At 48.4% G+C, this 23,846-nt stretch overlaps 1 protein-coding gene across 1 annotated transcript in view; it reads left to right on the top strand.

Annotated features, from left to right (window-relative positions):
• Nucleotides 1-23,846, top strand: part of LOC119378971 (BMP-binding endothelial regulator protein) — a 230,375-nt gene that overhangs the window by 180,474 nt on the left and 26,055 nt on the right. The window contains exons 9-15 of the mRNA XM_037648088.2: nucleotides 13,786-13,892; nucleotides 14,804-14,953; nucleotides 16,201-16,357; nucleotides 17,462-17,649; nucleotides 17,758-17,896; nucleotides 20,595-20,767; nucleotides 22,458-22,627. Of these exons, the coding sequence (XP_037504016.1) occupies nucleotides 13,786-13,892; nucleotides 14,804-14,953; nucleotides 16,201-16,357; nucleotides 17,462-17,649; nucleotides 17,758-17,896; nucleotides 20,595-20,767; nucleotides 22,458-22,627 (1,084 nt within the window). The remainder of the gene's footprint in view (nucleotides 1-13,785; nucleotides 13,893-14,803; nucleotides 14,954-16,200; nucleotides 16,358-17,461; nucleotides 17,650-17,757; nucleotides 17,897-20,594; nucleotides 20,768-22,457; nucleotides 22,628-23,846) is intronic.

The following is a 23,846-nucleotide window of genomic DNA, read 5'->3' as shown; positions in this document are numbered from 1 at the left end:
GGAACGAACCTGCCTGCAGCATCCGGAGAGCCGACGACTGCGGCCTAGTAAGCTTGGAATGCGGGAGGGGGTATCGCCGCCTTGACATTTTATAGTGCGACGTAACTTCGTTGAAGGTGCCAAGTGGATCCCTGAAACTCTCCGTGAACCCGCCTCCGGACCCGCCCGGACAGCCGCGGCACGTGATTTCTCGCGCACGGTTATGGGCAAGTTTGTTGACGTTGGGAACTGTTGGATGAACCCCTGAGCCCATGTGGGCCGAGAACCAGGTAATTGTGTGAAAGCCTACTACACCCCTCGAACTGAGAATAGCGGCAGCCTCTCTTGAGACCACACCCGAAGCGAAGGCCCGGAGGGCAGCCCTAGAGTCGGTGAATATCTCAGGACGCAGAGGGTCCTTCATCGCTAGAGCTATCGCTACCTGCTCTGCTACGGAGGCAGACACCTTCCTAATGGAAGCTGAGTACGCGACCGCGATGATCAGCAACCACGGCCGCAAAGCTGTCCGAGCGGCCATACTGCGCTCTCTCAGGTTTTGTTTAGTTCCCATAAGGGCGAAGAGCGTAATGCACCTATGAATGCAACTAGTCTTTAGGTGCTCAAAGAGGCAAGCTGGCTTTTTGTACCATGTGTTTCGAACACCCGGCCTCGCCTTAAATGCTCACGTGGGAACGCCCACGCGGCTGCTGACGCCCAAGCAGGCAGCAGCCCAAGTCGAAGCTAGCTCCTGCGGTTGCCCTCTCTCCCGTATCACTGCGGCATGCGTGAGGTGGTGGCCTAATGATTAGCGCATCAGGGCTGCTGTGCTCGAGGAAATAGGTGTCAAATGTTTGATTTCTCCTATTCGGCAAGCGAACAAGAGCAGCAGCCACGGTCAGCAAAACACAAGGAAGTTCGCAAAACAAAGGCTTCGCTTTAAGGACTCGTTCACCGATACCACATGACAACAACCGCGAAAGTAACGATAGTCTGTGTCATCTTCAGCTCGCCGTTCCTAAACCGAACATGCAGAATGGGGAAATCGGGGAGGTTAACCGGAAGATAGACTTTGCGTGAGAAGGGAATATACTATAATACACGTGATGTGGGAGCTCTGGCGGTAGGTCGAAAGAATGTTTAAAAAAAAAAAATACGCTGGCGCTTCACCGGACCTTGAGACTGAGAGGAAGCATCCAAAAGTTTGCCGCGTGGCAAAATTCGCACTGCGTATTTAGTTTAGAGAGAGCGCTTGCGATGAAATTGCAAACGAAATTGCTACACGTGCAACTATCCGTGCAGCTACACGGCAATTTCGTTTCAAAACTCCGTAAGATTTCGAAGCCTGCGTCCTCGCCTGCTTTGCAATTCGTGAAAGTAAAATTGGCATTTACCTTATTGTATACAAACTAGTACGGCTTGTGTGAAAAAGTAAACGATTTAATATATTACTGGTGCGGGATTCAAAACCACGATAGATGTGGGACCTGTACCGGGCTAAAAAAGTCTATACTAATAGATCCAAGGAGAAGAGCAGCACACGCCAGCACGCTGGCACGTAACTGCAGCTTGCACACACATATACCCCGCCATGGTGATCTACTGGTTATGCTACTCGACTGCTAACCCGAAGGTCACGGAATCGATCCCCGCCGCGGCGGCCGCATTTTCGATGGAGGCGAAAATGCTTGAGGCCCGTGTACTTAGATTTAGGTGCACGTTAAAGGACCCCAGGTGGTCGAAATTTCCGGAGCCCTCCACTATACGGCGTCCCTCATAATCATGGCGTGGTTTTCGGACGTTAAACCCCAACATTTAATTAAATTGCACACAAATAAAGAGCGTGTAGGATTATTACACTTGATATTATATTCTACCTATATGCATCCATAAATGCTTCAGCATGCAGTGAAGTGGCAATCATTAAAAAAAGCCGAATAATTAGAAGTACATCTTGTCCCAACGGGAGGCTCTTGTTGCCATATAGGTGCTGAAACAATCTTTACGGGGGTCTTCTTAGCTCTTTGTTTTCTCTGCAGGAATAGCGGCCCATCACAAGTTCAATTGTAATGTATTTATGTTGAAAAACGGCGTCGCACGGTAGAAGACGTCGCCACCGGCGCTTTGGTTACAATCCACTATGGACCTCGTGCGCTCCGGCTAAAGCCATCCAATATTCTCCACTGGTGGTCGCATCAATTGCGCCGCACCGTGCGCAAGTGTGAAAACTTCCCTGCATTAGGCGTTCTCAAGGTGGCAGACCGAACTAAAAGAATATTAACCAGCCGAAGCACTGCACCGATGGCGAGCGTGTACGCATCTGGGCTGGGACCTCGCGGCGTCGATGGCGCCGCAGCGTAGACGAGCGCGCGGAGTGGCGGGGTCTCTTCTGCAAGGCCATGGCATCAGCCATGACGGCTGCTCGGAGGGGGGCGTCATTTCGCAAATTACGCGGAAAAGTACGCGACCGATCCTGCCAGCGAGATCTCATGCCTCGCCGTCCCCGCGAACCGCTCGTTATTCGCGGCTCAAATCGGCAGCGAGCCGCTGCAGAGTTGAACCGAGGCCGTCTGTGGACTAACCACGCTGGAACTCGCGTATAACCAGCGCCGGCGTAGTTTTTGGTACAAAGACATTTGAACAGTGACTCATCAACTATATAGTTCGCGAACGAGTTCACCGGACGGGTCGTAAAGTAGCCAGTTTGACTCACAGTAGCCACCAACGGCAACCCTGCCAGTGATCATTGCAATCTTAGTACGATATTCTGGATAATATGAGAGTAAAGAATATGTCATGGCTCTAATACCGCAAAATTTAACTATCCTAGCACAACTGTGTGGCTGACAAGGTCAAAGGTTGTGAAGAAGTCTAAAAATAAGCCAAGCACAATTTTCTGATTTTCAGAGTTTCATAATATAAGCTACTATTGAACACGAAAAGCAGCCCAATTGATATCATTTTACGGAAAGCGTATTCAGCGAGATGTACGTATCAGATTGTGAAGGTCTACTAATCCTATAGGTGTCATATTTGCCCTTCTACTGTTGAGAGCGGGGAAAAAAAGGGGGGGGGGGGTATTGGGTATGCAAGGTGTCCCTTCCCTTCCTACCGTTTCCGATAAGTATACGCTTATACACAAGCGGTGCAAGCTCAAATTTGCTTTGATTAGATCTGGGCCGATATAGCGCAAACACTTTTTTTTATTATTGTTCGCTGTTTATTACTCAATGAAATCTCGGCCACGCGCACAGCGCCTTTGTGTAACGTGATGCAGCGAAAGCCGCGAGAACGTCCTGTGGCGTAATGACTGCTCATCCGATTAGGCAAAATATAAGACAAAAAATTATATCTGCTACTGCATATTTTTTTGCCAAAATAACATTTTTGGATATCGGTCAGAAAATTTCCGCTGTGCTTAAATCATGCGACGTCTGAAAACCTTAAAAACTCGCGACGTCAAAATGACTTGTATGTACTAAACAGCACATTAATGTGTCCGAAACCCCTTAAAGTTTTGGGGAGTAACCGGAGAGTCTCTTGTTTCAAACGGATTAGAATATGACAGCCCATCGATTATACTTCGGCAGCGGCTACTTATAGCAGCTGGCAAGAATGGATACTAAATATTTTGAGTGGTAGTAAAATGCATTCGATTCGTTTGTGCGTATAGATTACAACGTTGTGCGAAATCTATTTAATGAGGACGAGTTGTTAACGTCTTGTCGCAAGCCCGCGCTATCTTTTTCCAGCCGTCGCATGATAAGCAAGGTGAAGTAGATTAAGCAGAGACACAGGTGCGCAACCTTCCATCTCCCTGTGTTTCGTTTTAGCTCTGCGAGTTTGGTCCGACTGAAAAAAACACTTTTGTGCGGTCATCGACTCCCAGCAGCCGGTTAGTTAGAGCAGGCAATGCTATTCGCTTTCGAAGAAAGAAATATAATTCACTGTAAACAGGCAGAGGGTCTGATTGGACTCATCAAAGAAAGTTCTGGTTACCGCCCGTGCTTGCGCCGCCGATCATGTAAACTTGACGTCAGGTAGGGCGGGATAAAAACAGGACGGCAAAGTTTGACGCTATACAGCCCCTGCCCAGCGGTGGCCTCCTTCTGGTGCCTCCTCCGGCTGGAAGGCGAGAAAGCGTCACATAGGCGGCTCCGCAGTGAACCTTACAGCGCACGTCGTGGTGGAACACGGAAGACAACGTTCACTGCAGAAGCCAGCTATGTGTTGAAAATATCCATGATATAGCTACGTGAATGCTGTGTTGAAAAAAAACTTCACATCAGTTGTTGGTTTGCCAGTGCGCTGCTGACGGTGATCGCTCTCCCAAAAGTGTTTGCGGGGACGTTGGAGGGGGGAGCGCCTTCTTGACCCCCCCCCCCCCCCCCGGTAAGTACAGCTATGCGCTTCAGTGAGGGGCGTCTCGTGCACGCGACGAAATTTTTTGTAAATCCCACATATTTATCACTGTACTCCCAATGTCCAGTGAACAGCACAAAACATCACTTAAATATATGTCTAATGGTGTAGCAGCAAATGGAACTAAGCAGAAGCTCTTGGAGCGACATGTGGCAGTCACTCCAAGAGTGACTGCCACATGACACGTTGCTGTGAGGACCAACGAAACAAGATTGACTGACTGTCTTGGTATAGAAAGCAGCCAGTTACAGCATGTAATTGGCGGAATGTTGATAAAAGGTGTTGTTTCAGCATCTATATGTCACATTATAGGTTCTTTTTATTCTTTGCTTGCGCATCGGCTCCAAAAATGCCTGGGTGGAAACTAGTGGCGTGCAGGTTGGTTGGTTAACTTGCTTTATGTTAAACCCTTTCAAAGTGAGTCGGGGACAAAAGGACAGGCTGTATCGGACAGGCTGTAACGTGTGCCCAAAGCGCAGTACGTAAGTGCTTCGCACTCCACCTTCGTCGGGAAAGGAACCTTCGTGTTCAGAACCAAGCAAAACGCTAAATTCATAGGCATAGGCGTGCTCACAGAGGAAAGGGGGGCGCCTCCGCCCCTCCCTCCCCCTATACCTCGTATTTGCCCCGCGGGAGGGGTTTGGCAAGAGGAACAGGGGGGAGCGGCACTGCGGTGAAATTTCACCCACTCCACCCCACCCCCCACCAATGGAGAAACCTGCGCACGCCTATGTCCATGGGCGCTTATGTCCTTGTGCCGGTTTCACAAGACGTGGGGACACCGAATGAACCGAAAGGCAACTAGCGGACGAAGCCTGGGGGCATGAAGAGGAGGCCTACGCACGTTTGTCAAACACAACCCGGCAGTGAGCCGCGCGTGCAAGCTCGAACAGGGATTTAGCCCATGTTTGGCGCCTGTGCAGGGTTCCCCATCAGGGGGTGAAGGTTCATCGCAGTGCCCTCTCCCCCTCCTAAGTCAATGTATGGGACAGATTTGCCCCCCCCCCCCTCTCGTGCGCACGCCTATGCCTGCAGTTGCTAACGGTCTTGCACGAAGCCACGGCACGAAGCATCATCGGACATCATCGGACATCGGACAAAGAGCGCTGTGTTTACGAACGATCCCAGGGACTTCACAAATTCCATGAAGAAACGCAAGAACTTCCTTCATCGGATCGTTAGGGGGAAGGGGGGGGAGAGATCAGGAGAGAGGGTGGGGATAAGATTCTCCTTCCCCATTTTGGGCTGTGGTAGCCGAAGAAACCTGACAACGGAGGTCGACGACGCTCACTGAAGGCCGGGGAGGGGGGGCGATCGCCCGCCCCCCCCCCCCGGCGCCCCCCCCCCCCCCCCTTCTGGATCCGCCACTGATACCCATTTCGTTGAGTAAATGTTACCTGCCGCAGAAGCGATGACGGACGCAATGAGGTCAATGGAAAAAACGATCTGAGATAAGCGTATATGCTAGAGTGCTATGGCACAATACCGCTATAGTTTTTCACAGTTCTATATATCGCATCTGGCCGCAGGCGCGTTGCGGACGCCGGTCACGTCTTAGTCACGGCCGCTGAGAGCGGCCAAGTGCGCAGCAGATCCTCGCGGCCGGTGTGTCCTTGTGTGGCTGCTGCTGCGCTGCCGCTTCTTCAGAGCCTGCGCGAACGGGGCTACCCGAACCGATGGCCTGCGCAGGCCGGAGTGAGCAAGTGCAGATGCCCGCGACTCTTTGCTTACTTTAAAGAAGTCGACGCCGGGCCTCCCCACCTCGGCAACAGCCGAGCCAACAAACGGTGGCGCAGTGGCGCGGCTCGTCCATCTCCTTCCATCGCCTGCCGCCGCCCACTGGTGCGCGATGCACCTGTTCAGCGCCGCGCACTGCTGCGCACACGGAGGCCGGGCGGAAGGACCGCGGCTCGATTCGCACCCCTCCGTCTCAAAAAAAGAAAAGAAGTGGCTGTACCGCTGAAGGTGGTCCCTTGTGAACAGAGGCCTCCTTCTCGTGACGCAGGAGTTGAATAAGGAGGTCGTTAAGTCAGAGCAAGTCGATGTGTTTAAAGAGCCCACGGATGATGCGCGTAGCTGTTCTTGGAACCATGCATGATGTAAGTGAGAAATAAGGAGACGAGTATGTGCACACAACCGGTACGTGCATAAAAAAAATGTCGAAATAAAAAAACAGTGCGTTGCGCAATTATGACGCTAACGCGCGGGCTATAGCCCGAGGCAGTCTTCGCAAGGTGAGACTATTTTACAACTCGCAGAGCAGTGTCGGCAATTTATAACTCGGTGGACTTCTTTTTTGATTTTTTATTTTACTGTTTTGGCTTGAGTTTGAACCTGGCGCCTCGTGCGCCATTATTGTCTGTTCTTTCTTGCGTTCTGAAGACTTTCCTAATATCCAATATGATTCTATCACACCAACTGCGTGTATTAAATGTTTTTAGTCAGTAGTATTGACGTCCCCAATCACAGGTGAAATTGTGCGCTAAAAAGTGTGCGCTACCAGCCTCCTTGCAAATGATCATCTCTCTTTAGTTATTCGGGATTCGAGTAAAGCGCGAGGTTGGACCATGTCAGCTCGCAAACGACTGGTGCTCGGGGAAATTTGACACTGAAGTGCCAACGGCCGGTAGCGGGCAGTGCTTTGGTTAAACAAGAAACTTAAACAAGAAACAAGGGGTGCTATGCAGGATGGCCCGAGCTTCTCGCGCACACGAGTTTGCTCCGAGCCCGCCCTACGACGGTCATGATAGGAAGACAGTGCGGAGCGCGCAATAGAAGCGTTGATACAAACGGCTACGAGAACGAGAATGGCGTCACAAACGCATGCGCGGCATTTGCGGCGGTTTTCAAAGGAATACCGCGTGCGAACGCGTCAGCGCCGCCACTCAGTCAACATTTTGACAGTGCAGCGACGTCATCGTGATTGTCGCGCTATCTTTTTGCCAACTGATGATCACGCCTCCCACGGGCGTGTTCGTGGGCGTTTGTCCTCTTTCGGAAAATTCTTTCGTTCCACCTAGTCCATGGAAATTTCCACTCTCGAAGGCAACAAGGGCGACCACTCAGCACTCTGGTGCAGCTCGTTTCGCTTCTCTGGAATATTACAGATAAATAAATGGCCAGGTTACTGCTATACTTACATTACACGTATGAACATTTTTTTGTATTAGCGAATCGGTAGAAACACTCTCCGCAAGCAAGTAATAGTAACATTTCTCACCGCAAATCCCACCAGGGGCACTTGCTTCATAGCTGTGAGTGGTACGTCGAGAGAGCGGTGAAAGTGAATGCGAGGCACCGTAGCCACGTGATGATATAACCTTTAGTTCTTCGTGCGTGTGTGCATAGTCTGTGCGATTAAGCTCATAGACGAATCGTGCCGCTCGCTAGCGTTGTTGCGTGAGCACTGCTCCTCGGCAAGAGGAAACGCGGTGGGCGGACCCGCTCTTCGCCGCGGGCGTCTGTCAATAAAATTGATTGACGCGCGAACTCGGGCACAAACTCGTTGATTCTGAAAAGGCCCCAGTTCAACTCATGACTGTCATAGTGCCGGTGGGCCTGTCAAGTGCTTCATGCGGTCGACGCTACTCAGCAGCTTCTTTGCATATAAAATAATTTGTTCAGCTTGCAGTGCTTGTGCAGGGCTTGGGCCATCGGTGGAGCTTGTGATCACCTAGCTTCTTCCACCTTTTTACGTGGCTCGTGTACTCAGTCTGCTTGGTCTGCTTCGGAGTAATCACCGTGTCAGTTCGGTCTCAATATTGGTGCTATTGCTTAGGAAAGTCTTAACTAACATGATAGTGAATAATCCTTTCTAAATTGTTAATGTTTTAATTACCACGGCATTAATTAAGTATAGAGGTAATTAGCATAATAATAATTAGCACGATCCCTATTAACACGTCCTCGGTCAGTATGGTCTTGATTATCTTTGTTTTAATTACACGGTCCTAATTATCGTCGTGTTAATACCATTAATTGACAATGTGTTAAATACCGCGCCATTAATTACTCAGGTTTAATTCGCAAGATCCTGAATAGTAGAGAGGTAATAAGCGTAATCCCAATGAGCACGAGCCTAATTAGCACGCTCATAATTAGCGTCGTGTTAATTACAATAATTAATAATGTCTTAATTACCGTTGCATTGATTACACAGGTTTAATTTACGAGGTCCTGAATAGTGCAGAGGTAATTAGCATAATCGAAATTAGCACGATCCTAATTAACATGATCTCGGCGAGTAAGGTAATGATTATCTTGGTTTTAATTACACGCTCCTAATTACCGTCATGTTATTTATCATGATCTCAATTACCTTGTTCTTAGCTTCACACGACTACATTACCATGGTCTTAGTAAGACGTGGCTTAGTTAGCTCGACCTTAGCAAGATTTGGCCTAATCAGCTTCATCATAGCACGTCCTGACTTCGCTAGGTATACCGCCCAGCCAATTAGCTAATCAGCCGGGCGCACGTGCTCTGGGACCGAGCAGACGATGAAGAAGAGAACGACGAGGGCGCGCGCCGGCCGAGCAACGCGCTAGAAGCTACAGGCCGACCATGGTGATTATGCACGTGGCCTCGGCGATTAACTCTAGGCGCGGTGTTGTAAGGCGCTCGGTCGGAACTAATCTCGGAGGCCACGGTGCTGATTATTCTAAAGGATACTTGCTGCACACATTAAACGCTTGAAAATGAATTCAAACGGCCCGCGCACACATAAAAATGTAGTTAGTAGAGCTTTCTGCCAGTTTTCCTGCATGGGTGCACGTCTGCACTCAGTGGAACGACAAACAAATGAAAGAAGGTGCCTCTAGTTTTACGACACCACCCAACCCTCTCGACCGCCCTTGACGTGACGCCGCGTTCCATCGTAACCAATGGAACGGAGCGTGCGCTGAGGGATGGATTTCACCTTATCGTACCATTAGCTTGTTCAAAAGGGGGTGTCGCCAGAGCTCGGAAAGATACCGAGTTTCGCCAAACTCGGGCCATCCTGCATAGCACCCAAGTGCCGAGGTTAAACAAGAAGGATATGACGTAGCGAAATGTATACATTGCACACAATTGCTTGCTTGAGGAAAGGAAGTAAAAGCTTTTTTTTTTTTTTCACGCTAGGAGCACATTCTCAAAGTTTGTCAGAACTGCTTCCGAAAGGCAACATGTAAGGTAACGTATAGACGATCGCTCATGGTTCTCAGTGAAATTATTTTGATTTAATAACAAAAGAAAACTCCTTTCCCTCTGGAACGCTCGATATGCACAATTCTTAGGTGTCACATCGTGTGCTCGATGCACGCGAACAGTAAAATAGTATTCTTTCTTTTCCACAGTTGAGCAGAATTCCCTTTTATGGATGTAAATCCACATTGCGTACTTCTTCATCACGTAGTTGAAGCTCATGATCACTGCCTTCTAATTTATCTGCGTTTGTTGGACGAGTGGCCATCAAGTCAATTTCAGAAACAGTTTAGTGCCCATGCAACTATGTATAAGCTGTTCATTGTGTATAAGCGCTTGCTAATGAATACTGTACCAAGGTCGGCCTATTTGCCGGGTCGTAACCGCCTGCATCTAGGAAGTATGAATCAGAGATTATGGATGGTGTAACAATAGGCATCGCGTGTAAGCGCGCGGTCCCCGTTTGCCTCAAGGATATGTTAATGTTGAGGGGCCGCATTGCTGACGTGTGGAGAACCAGGAACGACGAGGAGCCGCCCTTTAGAACTCTTTCCATGGTTTATTCGCTATCGTGTTGGAGAAGCATGACTAGGATACGGACAAGGCTGGGCAAAGATACTTTAAAATTGTATCGCGATACGATACAAGATACTCGGGCAACAAGTATTTGAGATACAGATACAGGATGCTACCGCAATTATTGTATCCGATACGATACCTTCCAAATGTATCTTAAGGTAGATTCGATACATTCGCAAATTTGTTATACCTATATGCATGCACACGTGTATATGCACAGAATTATTTGCTTGAAAATTTCTTAACTGCGGCCAACTTCGCTTCATTTGAATTAAATGTATGCGAGTATCTCAAAAGTTTTGTATTTCTTGTTCAAAGTATATCTGTTTCATTTTGAATCAGCTTATTGGGGTTGCTTTAGCTGATTAACATGAGACTTCTTGATACACTGTGCTGTCATGTCAGTGGTTTTTGCTTGTCGCTTTAGTAAGTCATGGGAGCCGCTGCTCTGCCTACCGACCCGCTAGCGGGTTGCAATCTAATTACTGGAACTTCAACGAGAAGCCTCCGAACGATAGCCCGAATCCGGTGTGCACTTTTACCTTGTCCGTAAGCGTCCTACCGTTACGCAACACTGGATCACCAGACAGGTACACAGCAGCAACAACGCTGGCAGTGACGTCTTTTGTGATGCATCGCGTAAAAGTAAAGGATGTAAAACTGCAATCACGTTTCATATTCTACTTATCTGCTAGCGTAAAGAGTTCATTAGCGACATACTTACTAACGTGCAATTATTCAACGATTTTTCTTCTACAAGAGAACATGTGCAAGAGGACTCTGGCAGAAAGATAAAACAACGTCGCTGCCTTTAGTTCTATTCAGGTGTCTTAGTGACGTAGTATCAGCTTGAGAAGTGGAGTTCAGCCAATGTTTATTGTTTTACATGGTGGTGCTAAGATTGATGTATCTTGTCTCTTAAGATACGCGATACATTCTTTAATGTATCGGAAATACAGATACTAATACACATCTTGCGACACGTATCGCGATGCAGATACAAAATACTCAAAAAAGAGTACCTAAGATAGTATCTAAGATACATGTATCTTCGATACTGCCCAGTACTGCATACGGACTGCCCAGTGGTCTGCTAGTATTTTTTTTTTTAAGTGCGCATTCGGGTACATCGTGAGCGAAAAATTTTTGGACATAATCTTTTTTTTCAACACAGTTGCATATACTGTAATTTCTATAGATATTTGTCTACGCATGCTGCCTGGGCATTCTCTTGCAAATAGCCCTCTCGGCCATTTCGTTGGAATGGAAATGCGCTGTTTATGTTTTGCAGGAAAGCAAATACCCTCCAATCGCCGAGACTGCGCTCTTTATTCTTTGTCGTGCAATTTATAACTGGTTTTTCTTTTTCATAAGGTTTATTACCTTTACTTATCGTCCCATTCTTTTCTGTTTGTTTTTAAGAAAGGGCTTTTGGAGCCCGTATCATCTGTGTCCACAGCGTAAGTTTCATGCTTACGACGGAGGCGGAAGTTGGGGGAAATGCCTCTGGGAGCATCGAGAGGCGCCTGTGCTTCACGTTCGCGCAGAAGGGCCACGCGCGCTACCGAAATAGCATGGCTCCTTGTCCGCTTGGGGCCTCGTGTTTTCAGCGCCATGGTAATTGGAGAATCGAGAGTCCGATGCCTTGCTTGTTCTCTCCGACGGGATATGCAGGAGGAAAGCCGGGAAAAAAAAAAAGATAACTGAGAAAAACTAGAGCGGCGCTGCACCGAAGCAAAATCATAACAAGCCTGGCCGACGAGGAGCCCCCGCTGGGACGGATCCTGGACGACGACAAAGAGGGGCTCGCGCGGCAAAAACACACAATTTACGGGTCCCTCCGAGGGCGGCATCCGAAGGCAAATTTAGGGTCGTGATGAGACCGTCCATTCTTGCCGCGGCTATGCCGCCGAGCTGACCTCCGGCCCTGGCCGTCGGCGGGAGGTCGGTCATTTGGGCCGCTTTCGCAAACGCATATGAATTGCAACGCGCGCGCGCCGATAGCAGCACGCCCGGGGTGGCCGCACCGATTGAGTTGCAAGGCCGCGCGCGCGTGTGTTCGACCACTGTGGCGATGAATGTCTCTCGCGGGCCGCAGTTTACGATCAGCGCACGGGACCACCCGTGAGCCGGTCGGCCCTCGCGCTGATTGGCTACCGCGTTTGACAAGGCGGAGCGCTGCCAGGTGGCACGATGCGCTAGGCACGCGCGCGTCGTCGGCCCAGGGGTCCGCGCGCGGGGCCACCTGGATAGGCCGCGCTCTGGTCACGAGCACAGTTCGAGGGTTCGCTCATCCGCAGCGATCCCGTGGACAGGGACAGTACCATCCATTAATTCCTAGAATACCCCCTATCGTCACCTGGAGTCCTCACGAGCGCTTTAACGATACGTCTCTGCGAGTTCGCTTAAATTAGGCCGATATACTGGCGCTGTGAATGCCAGTGGTACCAAAGGGAACACCCGACGACGAGCTATATGCGTACATTCGATACTCCTCACCGAACGGTTTTCCCTGTTCGGGCATCGTACACGCGTTTCGCAACAGAACTGGCGTGTGCGTACGTACTTGGCACGATTCGTATGCACGCGGCCACCGTCACCGTGCGCGACACGTCAATGGACCGCGGTCACGACGTTCACAGAGTTTCGTGCCAGAGAATGACTCGTCTCCTTCCGTCATTTGTTACAATGGCTGGGCGATGCGCATTACGACAAATTTAAAAAAAAAGAAGCGTCATTTAGCTACGTTCGCTCATTCCTCTGGCAGTGAACGTAAAAAAAAAAATAATGGTATTCCGCGCACAGTGCATATATCTTGGCGTCTCAAACGGTCTTTATAATGCGCTACTGCGTCTAAGAGTATTTGGACAGGGTTTGATTAATGTTTGGTGCTTTCGCTTTCTCACACGTATGCGATTTTCCAGGATGTTCCCACCGAGTGCTTCTCGAATCAAATTAGTGCGTTAGAACGCACACTGTAGTTCTCACCCCCAGCCATCAGTTTCCTTCACGTCTTCTCTATATTTTTTATTGATGATAACACATATTAAGTTTTGTTTAGGTGTCTCTACGATAACGCACGTTTTCCGAGCCTTGCGGGTATAGCAACGCGTAATTTTTCACCCACCTTGTTTGCACATATAGCAACTCTCGTCAAAGCAAGCGTCTCTCTCTCTTCTGGGCAAAAATAATTAGTCTTAGCGCAAGTCCTGTTTGTCGAGACCATTGCAAAAGCTGATGCTTATGAATTTCAAATAAATATTCCTGTAAGAGAGCTTCATATTTACTTCACGGACATCATGCGTCCTGGAACAGAAATAATTATCGGGAGGGCCGGCGTTCCGAGCTTGCTCGAACTGTGCATCACAGCAGTTGCATTCCACGAAAAAACAGAGTGCTGTGCGTCGAACGTGATGTGCCTTCTTTGAGCTGGAGGCCAAATGCGACGTTCGTTGTGGGCAGGAGTCGTATACGTTGACAAAGTGTAGCGCCTTGACTTCCTGCGTCCACCTTCTTGTGCGCCAGTGTCACTGACTATGCACACCGTGACTCTACTGTATTATTAACTGTAAATCACGGCTTTGTTACGAGCAGCACTTTTTATTTATTTTTTTTCGTTCGCAGGTGGCATGAGGCTTGCCGACTCGCACGGACAGTGCAGAATGAGAGATGACGTGTACGACAACGAGGCGACGTGGCCGTACGACCAGTGCACCAACTGTGAATGTCAGGTAATGAAAATGCATTCCGGCCAAAAACAAAATGTATTTCTTTCTTGTTCAAGCCAGTAGTTCTCCCTGCAGCATAAAACTGCCGTTGTTCTATCGTGAATGGCGACAAACACGGTACAGAACACTGACAGCATGTGATGAGTACAAGGTGGTGGTTGCAAAGTCATCACGTTTGTCTCTTCGCTTTCTGTACATCTGGAGTAATGTTCGTGACGTCAACCACACGTGCTACTCGGCCGCACGCTTCTCTGTTACCACAACAAAACAAATTTCAGCGCTGCAAAAAAAACATTATTATAATATTAATACTATTTTTTTTAAATACAACAAAACCTGGTTGGCGTCAGTCACCATTGTCAATGCGAATATGGAATAATGGCGACTCGATGACACTCCGTCATTGTAAAATGTCGCTGGCTTGCACGATGGGAATTCTTGAGATCGCCAGCGTTGTAGAAAACGCCCCAGGCGTCTGAAAGCGCTTCCTTGCACGCGGGTCATTTTTAAAGGCGTTCTATTTTGCCCGAGCTGTGCCTTAGCGACGTGTTCTTCGGGCAGAGTTCAAGTCCCGCCATCAGAAAATGTTTATTTTTATGTTTATCCGGTGTACCTATGCGCTGCGCTGACATCACTCGCGCGAGCGTATGGAAGAATGGTGGATGCGTGACGTCACTGGCCAGAAACTCGTGGCGCTAGCTAAAGAAATCGTAATTCGCATTAAAAAAAGAAAGGAAGAGAAAAGCTTTAGCCGTGCTTCTTTTTTTTTTTCCTTGTCAAGAAGTTAAGTGTCGCCGAGTCATCCGCGTGCCCTCAAAAATTTCTCTTGTGTTCGGGGTATGCAGTCGTGAAGCGCGTCACTCGTATTCCTTGAACCGGAGTCTGCGCGATGTTGAAACCTGTTCCTCTTGCAGAATGGGACAATCATCTGCCAGCGGACGGTGTGCCCTCCGCTGCAGTGTCCTCCGGAACATCAGGAGGCCAGCCCTGACAGCTGCTGTTCGCAGTGCCGAAGGCCTCAGGAGAAGAAAGCCATGTGCATACACAACGGCCAGAACCGATTCGTGAGTGCATAATACACATGCCACTCAATAGGCCTTCCTAGAGCACATGTGCATTATTTGCATCCATAGCCTCCACTCAGCTGCGGTGATTTCTGCGCTGCATGGGTGCCAAACGAAAGTCTTGCCTGGGTACAAAAACGAAAGCAGCTTTACAACCTATAAAAAAATGTTACGGCATGGAGTAACTACACGGGGCGCGCGCTTCTTCCACCCTTAATAAGCAGGTTTACATCCAGTGTGCCTTCTCGATTCTTAATACCTTGAAATGTCCAACTGCAACGGTGTCGAAACGTTTTCACTTGCTTTTTAAATAGAACGAAAATTCGGCGCGGTGGGGGAGGAACCTGAACATGCCATTTTTCATACGAAATGGGCTTTTCTCCTTAAACAATAAGGCGTAGTCTATAGCTTGAGACATCGTGTTAATTATGAGCGTTAGGCAATCCTGTACAATGTTAGTCTACTACATAAATTAGAACACAGTTGCCTGCAACTTGTTTCGCGAAGAAATAGAACCAATGTTTTTCTGTCTTATGCTCTAGCACTTTAAGAATTATCCCGTGTTCTAATGGAAATGAATGTCAGACTGTACGCCCAAACCAGCGAGTACGACACCTGCGAATTGCCTCACGCGCGAGCTAAGATCGGGCCAATTTGCTCATCGGTTCTGCGGAATCGCGCAAGGTGGCGGAAGATTTGAGAACGGGAAATTGACAAACACCCATTCGTAGCACGAAACCACAAGGAAATCCAGACGCGTTTCTTTCCGAGAAATTTCACTTTCTCTTTCTTATCGGGCTAAGTTGTGCTCTTGCTTTTTTTTCGGGGCAAATCTTCTTGCGGCACTGTGCGACGGGTGTATGTTCATCCAAACGCTGACATCACCGCTCCGAAGGTCGCGGGATCGAATCCCGGCCGCGGCGGCTGCATTTTCGATGGAGGCGAAAATGATTGAGGCCCGTGTACTTAGATTTAGGTGCACGTTAAAGAACCCCAGCTGGTCGAAATTTCCGGAGCCCTCCACTACGGCGTCTCTCATAATCATATCGTGGTTTTGGGACGTTAAACCCCAGATATTATTATTATTACATCACCGCTTAATCATAACGGCCACTATAGCGCCGTGTCAGTGGAACAATCTGCGGGAAACTGTGGGGCCGCGAAAACGAGGCGTGTGGCAAACGATAAGCCATTTTTTTACGCACTTCCTCGCGATACTGACGAGTCATTGTTTGCTTGCGACGTAGAACGGTGAAACGTGGAAGCTGAAAAAGTGCACCACCTGTTCCTGTCATCATGGGCTGGTGCGCTGCGGCGTGGAGGAATGCATCTCCGCACCGGTCTGCCCCCCGAAGAAGAAGCTGGTCACGCCTCCCGGCAAGTGCTGTCCCACGTGCGTCGAAGGTAAGCTGCAACTCTCGGCTCAAATCTTACGGGGTTTGCTAACCATGGCAAGCGACAGGCAGGTATTTGCCGTGTTAGGCGATCCCTCTCCGTGAGCGATGCACCACCTGGATCTGCCATCGGCTTTATACTCCGTTTCATACACCAAGTGCAACGCTGCGGAAGCTATGCAAAAAGTTCAGTCAGTAAAGTCCGCGCGTCTCGCGCTTGGATTTCGTCGTTGTAAACGTGGCCTCTGCGATTGGCTCTGGCTGCGCGCTACCGGAATTGATCGCGGAGGCCACGATACGAACACAAAGAGACGCTAAGCGATCCAGAACAACCTATTGACAACCGCATAAATAACGGGGTTTGCTCATTTATAAGACACAAAGCACCTTCATTTATTACTCAGTCTAAAAACGAAAAAAAAAGTCAAATTGCAGGTGGTAAAATCATTCCACTGTTTCTTGATGCGAACGCATCTATACTGGCAGTCTCGCTAAGCTTCCATAGCGTTGCGCCTGATGTATGAAGCTGACTATAGTATAATCGATGAGCTAAATTAGATTTTTCGTGCAGACGCGTTATTCACTTACTGTGATACGAACTAGCCATTCGAAATAGGCGTACCGCATATATTTCTACCTCAGATTTTTTTTCCTCTGTGTCGACATGGCGAAATGCTATAGCTTAGGAGCGTGCTTGTTTGGACTAGTTGATATCGATTCGTTGTTGTGTTATTTGCGCACCACTTAAAGGACGATGACAGAATTGCACAGACACAAGCGCAAAGTAACACGCTTGTGTCCGTAGAATTCTGTCCTCGTCCTGTAAGTGGCGTGCAAATAACATAATGATACCTTAGCCATTTGAGCAATGATTTTCCCAGGTCTCTCTGAAATTTAGTTTCACCGAAACTTGTTCAACAGAAGTAAAACGGCATTTATATTTATAGTTTTTGCGCACAGAAGTAACATGAAAGAGGGGATCATTGCTAGAACTAAAGAGAAAACAAAAAGGGCCGTTTTGAAGATTACAAAAGATTACGACAGACGTGATTTTTTAGTCAATAAACGGAACCAACTATTCTCTCGATCTCTCATTCTGCAATACACTTTGCAGAGGACGGTATCTGCACGGTGTACGGGGACCCACATTACAGGACGTTCGATGGACGGATGTTCAACTACCAGGGCCCGTGTCGATATGTGCTCGCGTCAGACTGCGTTGGCGGCACATTTTCCATCGAAGTGTGGAACGACGTCCGTTACTCCAAGTCGTTCTCCTGGACCAAATCTGTCGTCATCAAGGTCGGTCGTGTCGTGCTTCATCATTTTTACACGCGCGTGTTGCCAGCACTGCGCTGCGCATTCGCGAACCGTCGTTTACTTTTGTCTTTTTTTCTTCCCCTCCTTTAGATCAAAGACGTTAGAGTAAAGCTGGGACAGTTTCTGCGAGTGCGGATACAGAAGAAACGTGTCAAGCTTCCGTACGTGATGCTACAGGTCCTGAACATCAATCAGGAAGATCACAACATTGTCGTCAGAATTAACAAAGGTGTGTAATATGAGTTTAGAGAATGCACCTGTCTGGTACAACGGCGGTAAATATTATATACGCTCCGTCGAAGTATGCATTCCGTTTCCCATTCCGCGGGTGTCTTTTGGTCCTAAAAGACTTTAAAAGGCGCAACATAACGTGCCTACACGTATTTCCCGTTGGTTGCCTGAAGCGAGAAAGGACTTGAACGACAAATTGCTGACTAGATTTTTTTAATGATATTTCGCTTTAGGGTATACATAATGATATCACGAAGTTGTAGCCGAGTAGACGTGAAGTCATGTTTTGCTTCGCAGAAATCCGAAGAGCATACAGCACCCCTTTCGAGATATCCGTCTACAAACTTTCCGCCAAAGTATAATTATCGGCATTACAGTTTGGATCGCCTCGAATCGCCGGAGGAACCTTTCTGAGATTTCTTTTTTTAAGTGAAGCACCGATGCATCTCCCATTATCGCATATTCATGACGAATACATCTAAAGTAGGTTCTAGCCTTAAAGTCTTCGGCTAAGCATGAAAGACTCCATTGCTGCTCGTCTTCAATTGCGAAATTTCAACATGCGCCCTAAAACAACTAATTGAAAACGTTGCTACTGAACACACACACACACACACACACACACACATATATATATATATTTTTATTCATTTTTTTGTCGTCGACGACTTGCAGATAACGATTTCACATGCAGGTAATTTCCGCCTTTTCAGGAAATCCATTTAAAAATGCGGGACAGCGCTGCCTGCCACGAGCATTTTCTTTTTTTTAGCTTTGTTCGAACACACACTTATACACAAAAAGAATAAGATAATAAATGGTGATATAATTATTTCATGGCATCGTCTATTAATGACAGGAAGCAGACATTTGCTTTGGCGATAGCGCAGTCGCCTTCCGTTTCGAATTTTATTCTTCGTATGCAAACGCCTTCGCTACAATTTGCTTCACCGTTGATATAGCTGCGGAGACAGAGAGAGGTAAAAGCGAAGGAAAGGCAGGGAGGTTAACCAGGTTGCACCCGGTTTGCTACCCTACATGGAGGGGGGGGGGGGGGGAGGGGAGAAAAAAAGAATAGCAAGGAGGAAAGAGGGAACAAGTAATACGCGCACACACATCAATGTTCACCGCACGCACACACACACGGTCACAACCGAGAAATATAGCTGCGGAATGCCAGAAAAATACATCTTCCATGCACGTATCGGTGTGAAAAGAAGATGAACGAATAAAAACTTAAATAAAATAAAAGGACTCACGACGTAGGTCCTATTGTTTGCGTGCGCGTGTAAAGGCATTATCGTGTCCTTGCGCGCAGTTCATTAGCGAACTTCTGCCGCTTGTGACAGTGCATCGGCGAGCCGTGTTTCCTTTCTCCGCGTAGCGGGTGCGCACGCGGTGGTTAGGGCTGCCTAACCACTCGCATAATTGAGATAACAGCGCTTCTTCTGCAATTATGTCTCCCGCGGCACTTATTATTCTTTCGCTCCGCGCGAGCAGCTTGCGAGTTCCTTTGTGCGCGCGTCTGCGCGTGCGTGAATGCGTGTGGGCACGGGTGTGACATATTGCCGTATTTACACAGACGCTTAGACCGGTCATGTAAATCATAAGCTCTACAGACGCACTATATGATTACAGGTGCAGCCGCCCCTAAACGAGTTGCGTGGCACTTTAACTTCCAAGTATAGACATGCAGCGGTCTTTTCACAACGTTGTGCTACAAATGCACCCGACAGGAAGTGTTAATGTATTTGGCTTCAATGCTATCAAAAACAATCGTGTTTTCACGGCGCTAGCACCTAGCGACATTATATTCCTTGCGCGCCACCTCAGATTCACCACCGAATGGGTGTTGTTAAATAAAATCACCGGGTCCCTTGTGCATTCACCTAAGACGACTCGAAGGCGAAAGCCATCTTCCTTTTCTTCTCAATCGATGTATTAGGGAGCGTACATGAATGGCCGGTCATGTAGGCTCCCTAGATGTGTTTATCCTGCCCCGCCGCCCTCCGAGAGCTTTGTGCACCTATCGTGGTTTCGCACTGCCTCCAGGATCGGAGGAACCTCACCTGGTTTTGCACGGCCTCCGTGATCAGCCCACCTTTGACCAAGCTACGATGTCATGTGATGACGGCGTAGGCTTATGCCACACGAGCGAAGGAACGAGACGGCTGAACCAGAACCGACGCCCGCAGGGAACACGAGCCGCGGCTTCACGTGCCACTGCGAAGCGCCGTCTTTATTTTCTTCTCTTGAGGTCGCGCGCTCTCCGGTTTTGTTCGCCGCCCAAAGGAGGGCGCTAAAACGGCATTATGTGGCGTTACGTTACATGAGGTCATATGTTGACGTCATCACTTTTTTTTTTCACAACTCGTCCTCGACGCGCGCGCGACGACGCGGGACGCCGACGGTCAAATTTCGCGTTTACTGAGGCATATAGCCTCGCCTTAAAAGATAAGCCCGCAAAAAATACCAAAATTGGCATGGAAGGGTGCGAATGTATTATTAACATGACTGACAGGTCACGACATCAATAACATGACATGCTCGTCAGTTACGTCACGATTAACGATAACACCCGCATGCGGGTATGAGCAGTTTTTAGTTCATTGCGCTCACTCTGGTCGGCTTTTTTTTTTCCTTCTTTCCTGCACGCCAAGGAACGACTGCTGCGGTTATAGGAATGTTTCTTTCAGGCGTCAAGGTGGTCTGGGATGGCGACAACTACGTGGAAGTGTCCGTGTCGCCGACCTACAAGAACAAGCTGTGCGGTTTGTGCGGCAACTATAACGACAAGCAGGAGGACGACTTCATGTCCAGAAACGGCACGCGCCTCTCGGACCCCAACGCTTTCGGCAACTCCTGGCTGGTTCGTGCAAAACTGAACATTTACCTCGTTGCGCATTTTGAAGCATGAATTACCAGCATTAAATGCAGCGCTTTTTTTTTTCATTTTAAATGCGAATGGCTTTCTTTTTTCCTGCTAGCACGACAGATTCCGGATGAGTGGGCGATCCAGCTTGCAATGTGACGTCACTCGTGCACGCGAGTGACGTAAGCGCAGCGCGTATGTACTCACATACACCGGATAAGCGTAAATAGACGTGTTAACAATGCTCCAACGGCGGGACTCAATTGGAACTCTGGGCCTCTAGTACAAGCCCGATGGTCTAACCACTAGGCCACAGGCGCGTCTCACCAGGCGGAATAGAACATCTCTAAGAATGTCCCGCGTGCAAGCAAACGCGTCTAGACGCTTCGCGCGTTTCGACAACGCGGATGGGGTTCTCGGGAATTTTTACGTCGTGTTAACTAGTGCGCTGAGACTCTTGGCGCATTTTCACAACGCTGACGCCGTTATGTTCGCATTGCCAATGATAACTGACACTAGTAAATTTCTATTTTTTTTTACATACTTACGGAAGTGCCTGATCCGTACGAAACGTCTGTCAGTATGTATGCAATCGCCCTGCACTTTGCGAACTCTTTTCAGGCCAGCCTCTCGCTTTGTACCGCGCGATATCTCCGCTACGCTTATATCGCAAGTATTCAGCTATGTATAATCCCATTCTGCACACCCCCTTTGCCCTGTGAAACGAATGGCGCATTGCAGATAAGCCTGCATTGAATTGTCGAAAGGAACTTGGCGGAGAGCATGCGCCCGCTGAACTGGATCAATTGCAAAACAATTGAATAGACCTCATATGCATGAAAATACATAGGAAATCAGGTCAGATCTGAAAACCAAGCTCCCAAGCCCTGTGCTGCTCGGCCACTGCACCGATTTGTTGTCGCATTAAACTGCGACGCGTCAAGTAGCTGAATTTCACTGTGTGCAAAACACACCCAGTCATTGTATGGTGGCACGCTATAGAACGATTCATTGGCGGGCACGTTTTATGCGAAGCCATGCGTGTCTGGCAAGATTTTGTTTTGGGGGTTTCAAACTCGTGTTGCGTCGGGGTGAGGAGAGGGAGGGGGGACGGGGGCAAGTGCCCCTTTTGCAACCCCCTGCGACGCCCATGTACAAAGGCGCTGCTTTATAACGGTGGCGAGCCACCACACTGCAGCAAAATTAATGATATATAAAGCCGCAAGTTTAATGCGTACCTAAGAGTTATAGGGCAGATTAAATTACACTGTATTCTTTTCCTCAACGCTTTCGTTGTTTTGATCGTCTGCTGACTATATTATTATTATTATTATTATTATTATTATTATTATTATTATTATTATTATTATTATTATTATTATTATTATTGTTGTTGTTGTTGTTGTTGTTGTTGTTGTTGTTGTACAGTGTGATGTTCAAGCCCTAGGCAGCCTCGCCCAGAGGAACGTTTAGCTCAATAAGGTTGAGAGCTGGGCTAGTTGGTGACTGATCATTATGCCTATATGGTTGTCGTGTCCGAGTGTCGTGTCCTTTCTGTTTCTTTTGTCCCCGTCGAAAGTGCGCTACCTAACCATATAGGCATAATGAAAGTTTAGCTGCCGCCAGCTGAGCTTGTAGAAGAGTTGGGGTGTGTTTGCACCCTAAATGAACGCTGTCTCCCATCCAGGTTGGCCGCCGGAAAAAGTGCTTCCGACCAGCGAAGCGAGCCAGTCATCCCTTGGACTGCAGGCTCAAGGACTGGAACTTACGCCAGCAAAACCTCAAGCTCTGCAACCACATCAAGCAGGAGCCATTCAAGGCGTGTCACAAGGTCGTCGAGGCAACACCGTACTTCAGGTGAGGCTACGAGGGAATCGGCAGGCTTGCGTCTCCATACTTTCACGACCGGCTCAATTGTGTATGCACTTTGAAGGACCTACCAGAGTCCATCGTTAACTTTTACCAAATAACTCTGGGCTTACTCTGGTATTCTTACATGAAGCAGCATGAAGAAATGAAAAATCCTTGAACACGGGGTGTCGAAGGAGCTAACGTTCCGATGAGTCGTCTTGTCTTCTTCAAGGCAGCAACTGCCTTGAAGAAGACTTGTCGGCAACTGCGTTGAAAAAGACTTGAAGGCAGAAGACTCGTCGAAACGTTGTTCAGGCTTCAGTCTTCCTCAGAACTTCTTTCTTATGGAGCAGCATGCAACACAGCACTCCCTGGCCAGCAGACTACATACATAAAACGTATTTTTGTTCATGCCACACGAATAACAGAAACTGACATACTTTTATTCTACGAACTTGTATATAATCACAACCCAAAAAGAAGCTGCCCACGATCTGCGCGTTCGGGAAGCAGATGATTAAATCGGAGACGCCTCAACAATGAGTTGTTGTGCTATGCGAATATACAGCTATTGTTAACAACGATAAGCAAAGGAGGACTTGGACTAGATTAGTCTCCGGTGGCGTAGAATGCGTTACAGCCCGCCGTTTCAAGATGTTTGTTACGCATAGCATTTCTGCCAGCTGCTGCTATGCACGGAGGCGAAAAGGGGATGCCGCGTGCATATACAAATGACCCGGAGGGTCACGCGAACCGCACACAAGGCATTTCTGGACCATGATGAAATTTACCGTGCAGAAACGAAACGAGGACGAAATGAACATAAACGAGGGCAAGCACTCGTCCTCCTTTAACGTTTTTCTCGTCCTTGGCTCGTTTCGGCGCTGCGAATTTACGTCACATAAATCAGCATTAGTTTCTGTCCTTTCTTTGCCGTGCTGTCTCAGTCACGCACTAAGCGACACGCTGCGCCGTTTTTGCGTTCCTGAACTGTTTCTAGCAGCACCATGTCCCAGACTTCTCTGGACCGCCTGTTTTGAGGCGGCTATCTTGTTAAACCGCTGGAGGTGACCAAGTGCCAATTTTCGAGCGCACCAGAAAGGCATTTTCTTCTCTCTCTCTCTCTCTCCCTTTGTTCGGCGTACCAACGACATCCACATGCATTGTGACCTTCACCTTCTCGGGCCTCGATGCATCCATGATGCGGAGTTTTCGAACCTAAAGC

The sequence above is a fragment of the Rhipicephalus sanguineus genome, chromosome 1 (genome assembly GCF_013339695.2).
Source record: "Rhipicephalus sanguineus isolate Rsan-2018 chromosome 1, BIME_Rsan_1.4, whole genome shotgun sequence".
Classification (NCBI taxonomy): domain Eukaryota; kingdom Metazoa; phylum Arthropoda; class Arachnida; order Ixodida; family Ixodidae; genus Rhipicephalus; species Rhipicephalus sanguineus.
The sequence above is the reverse complement of the archived record's forward strand: the minus strand, read 5'-3'. Positions and strand labels throughout refer to the sequence as shown.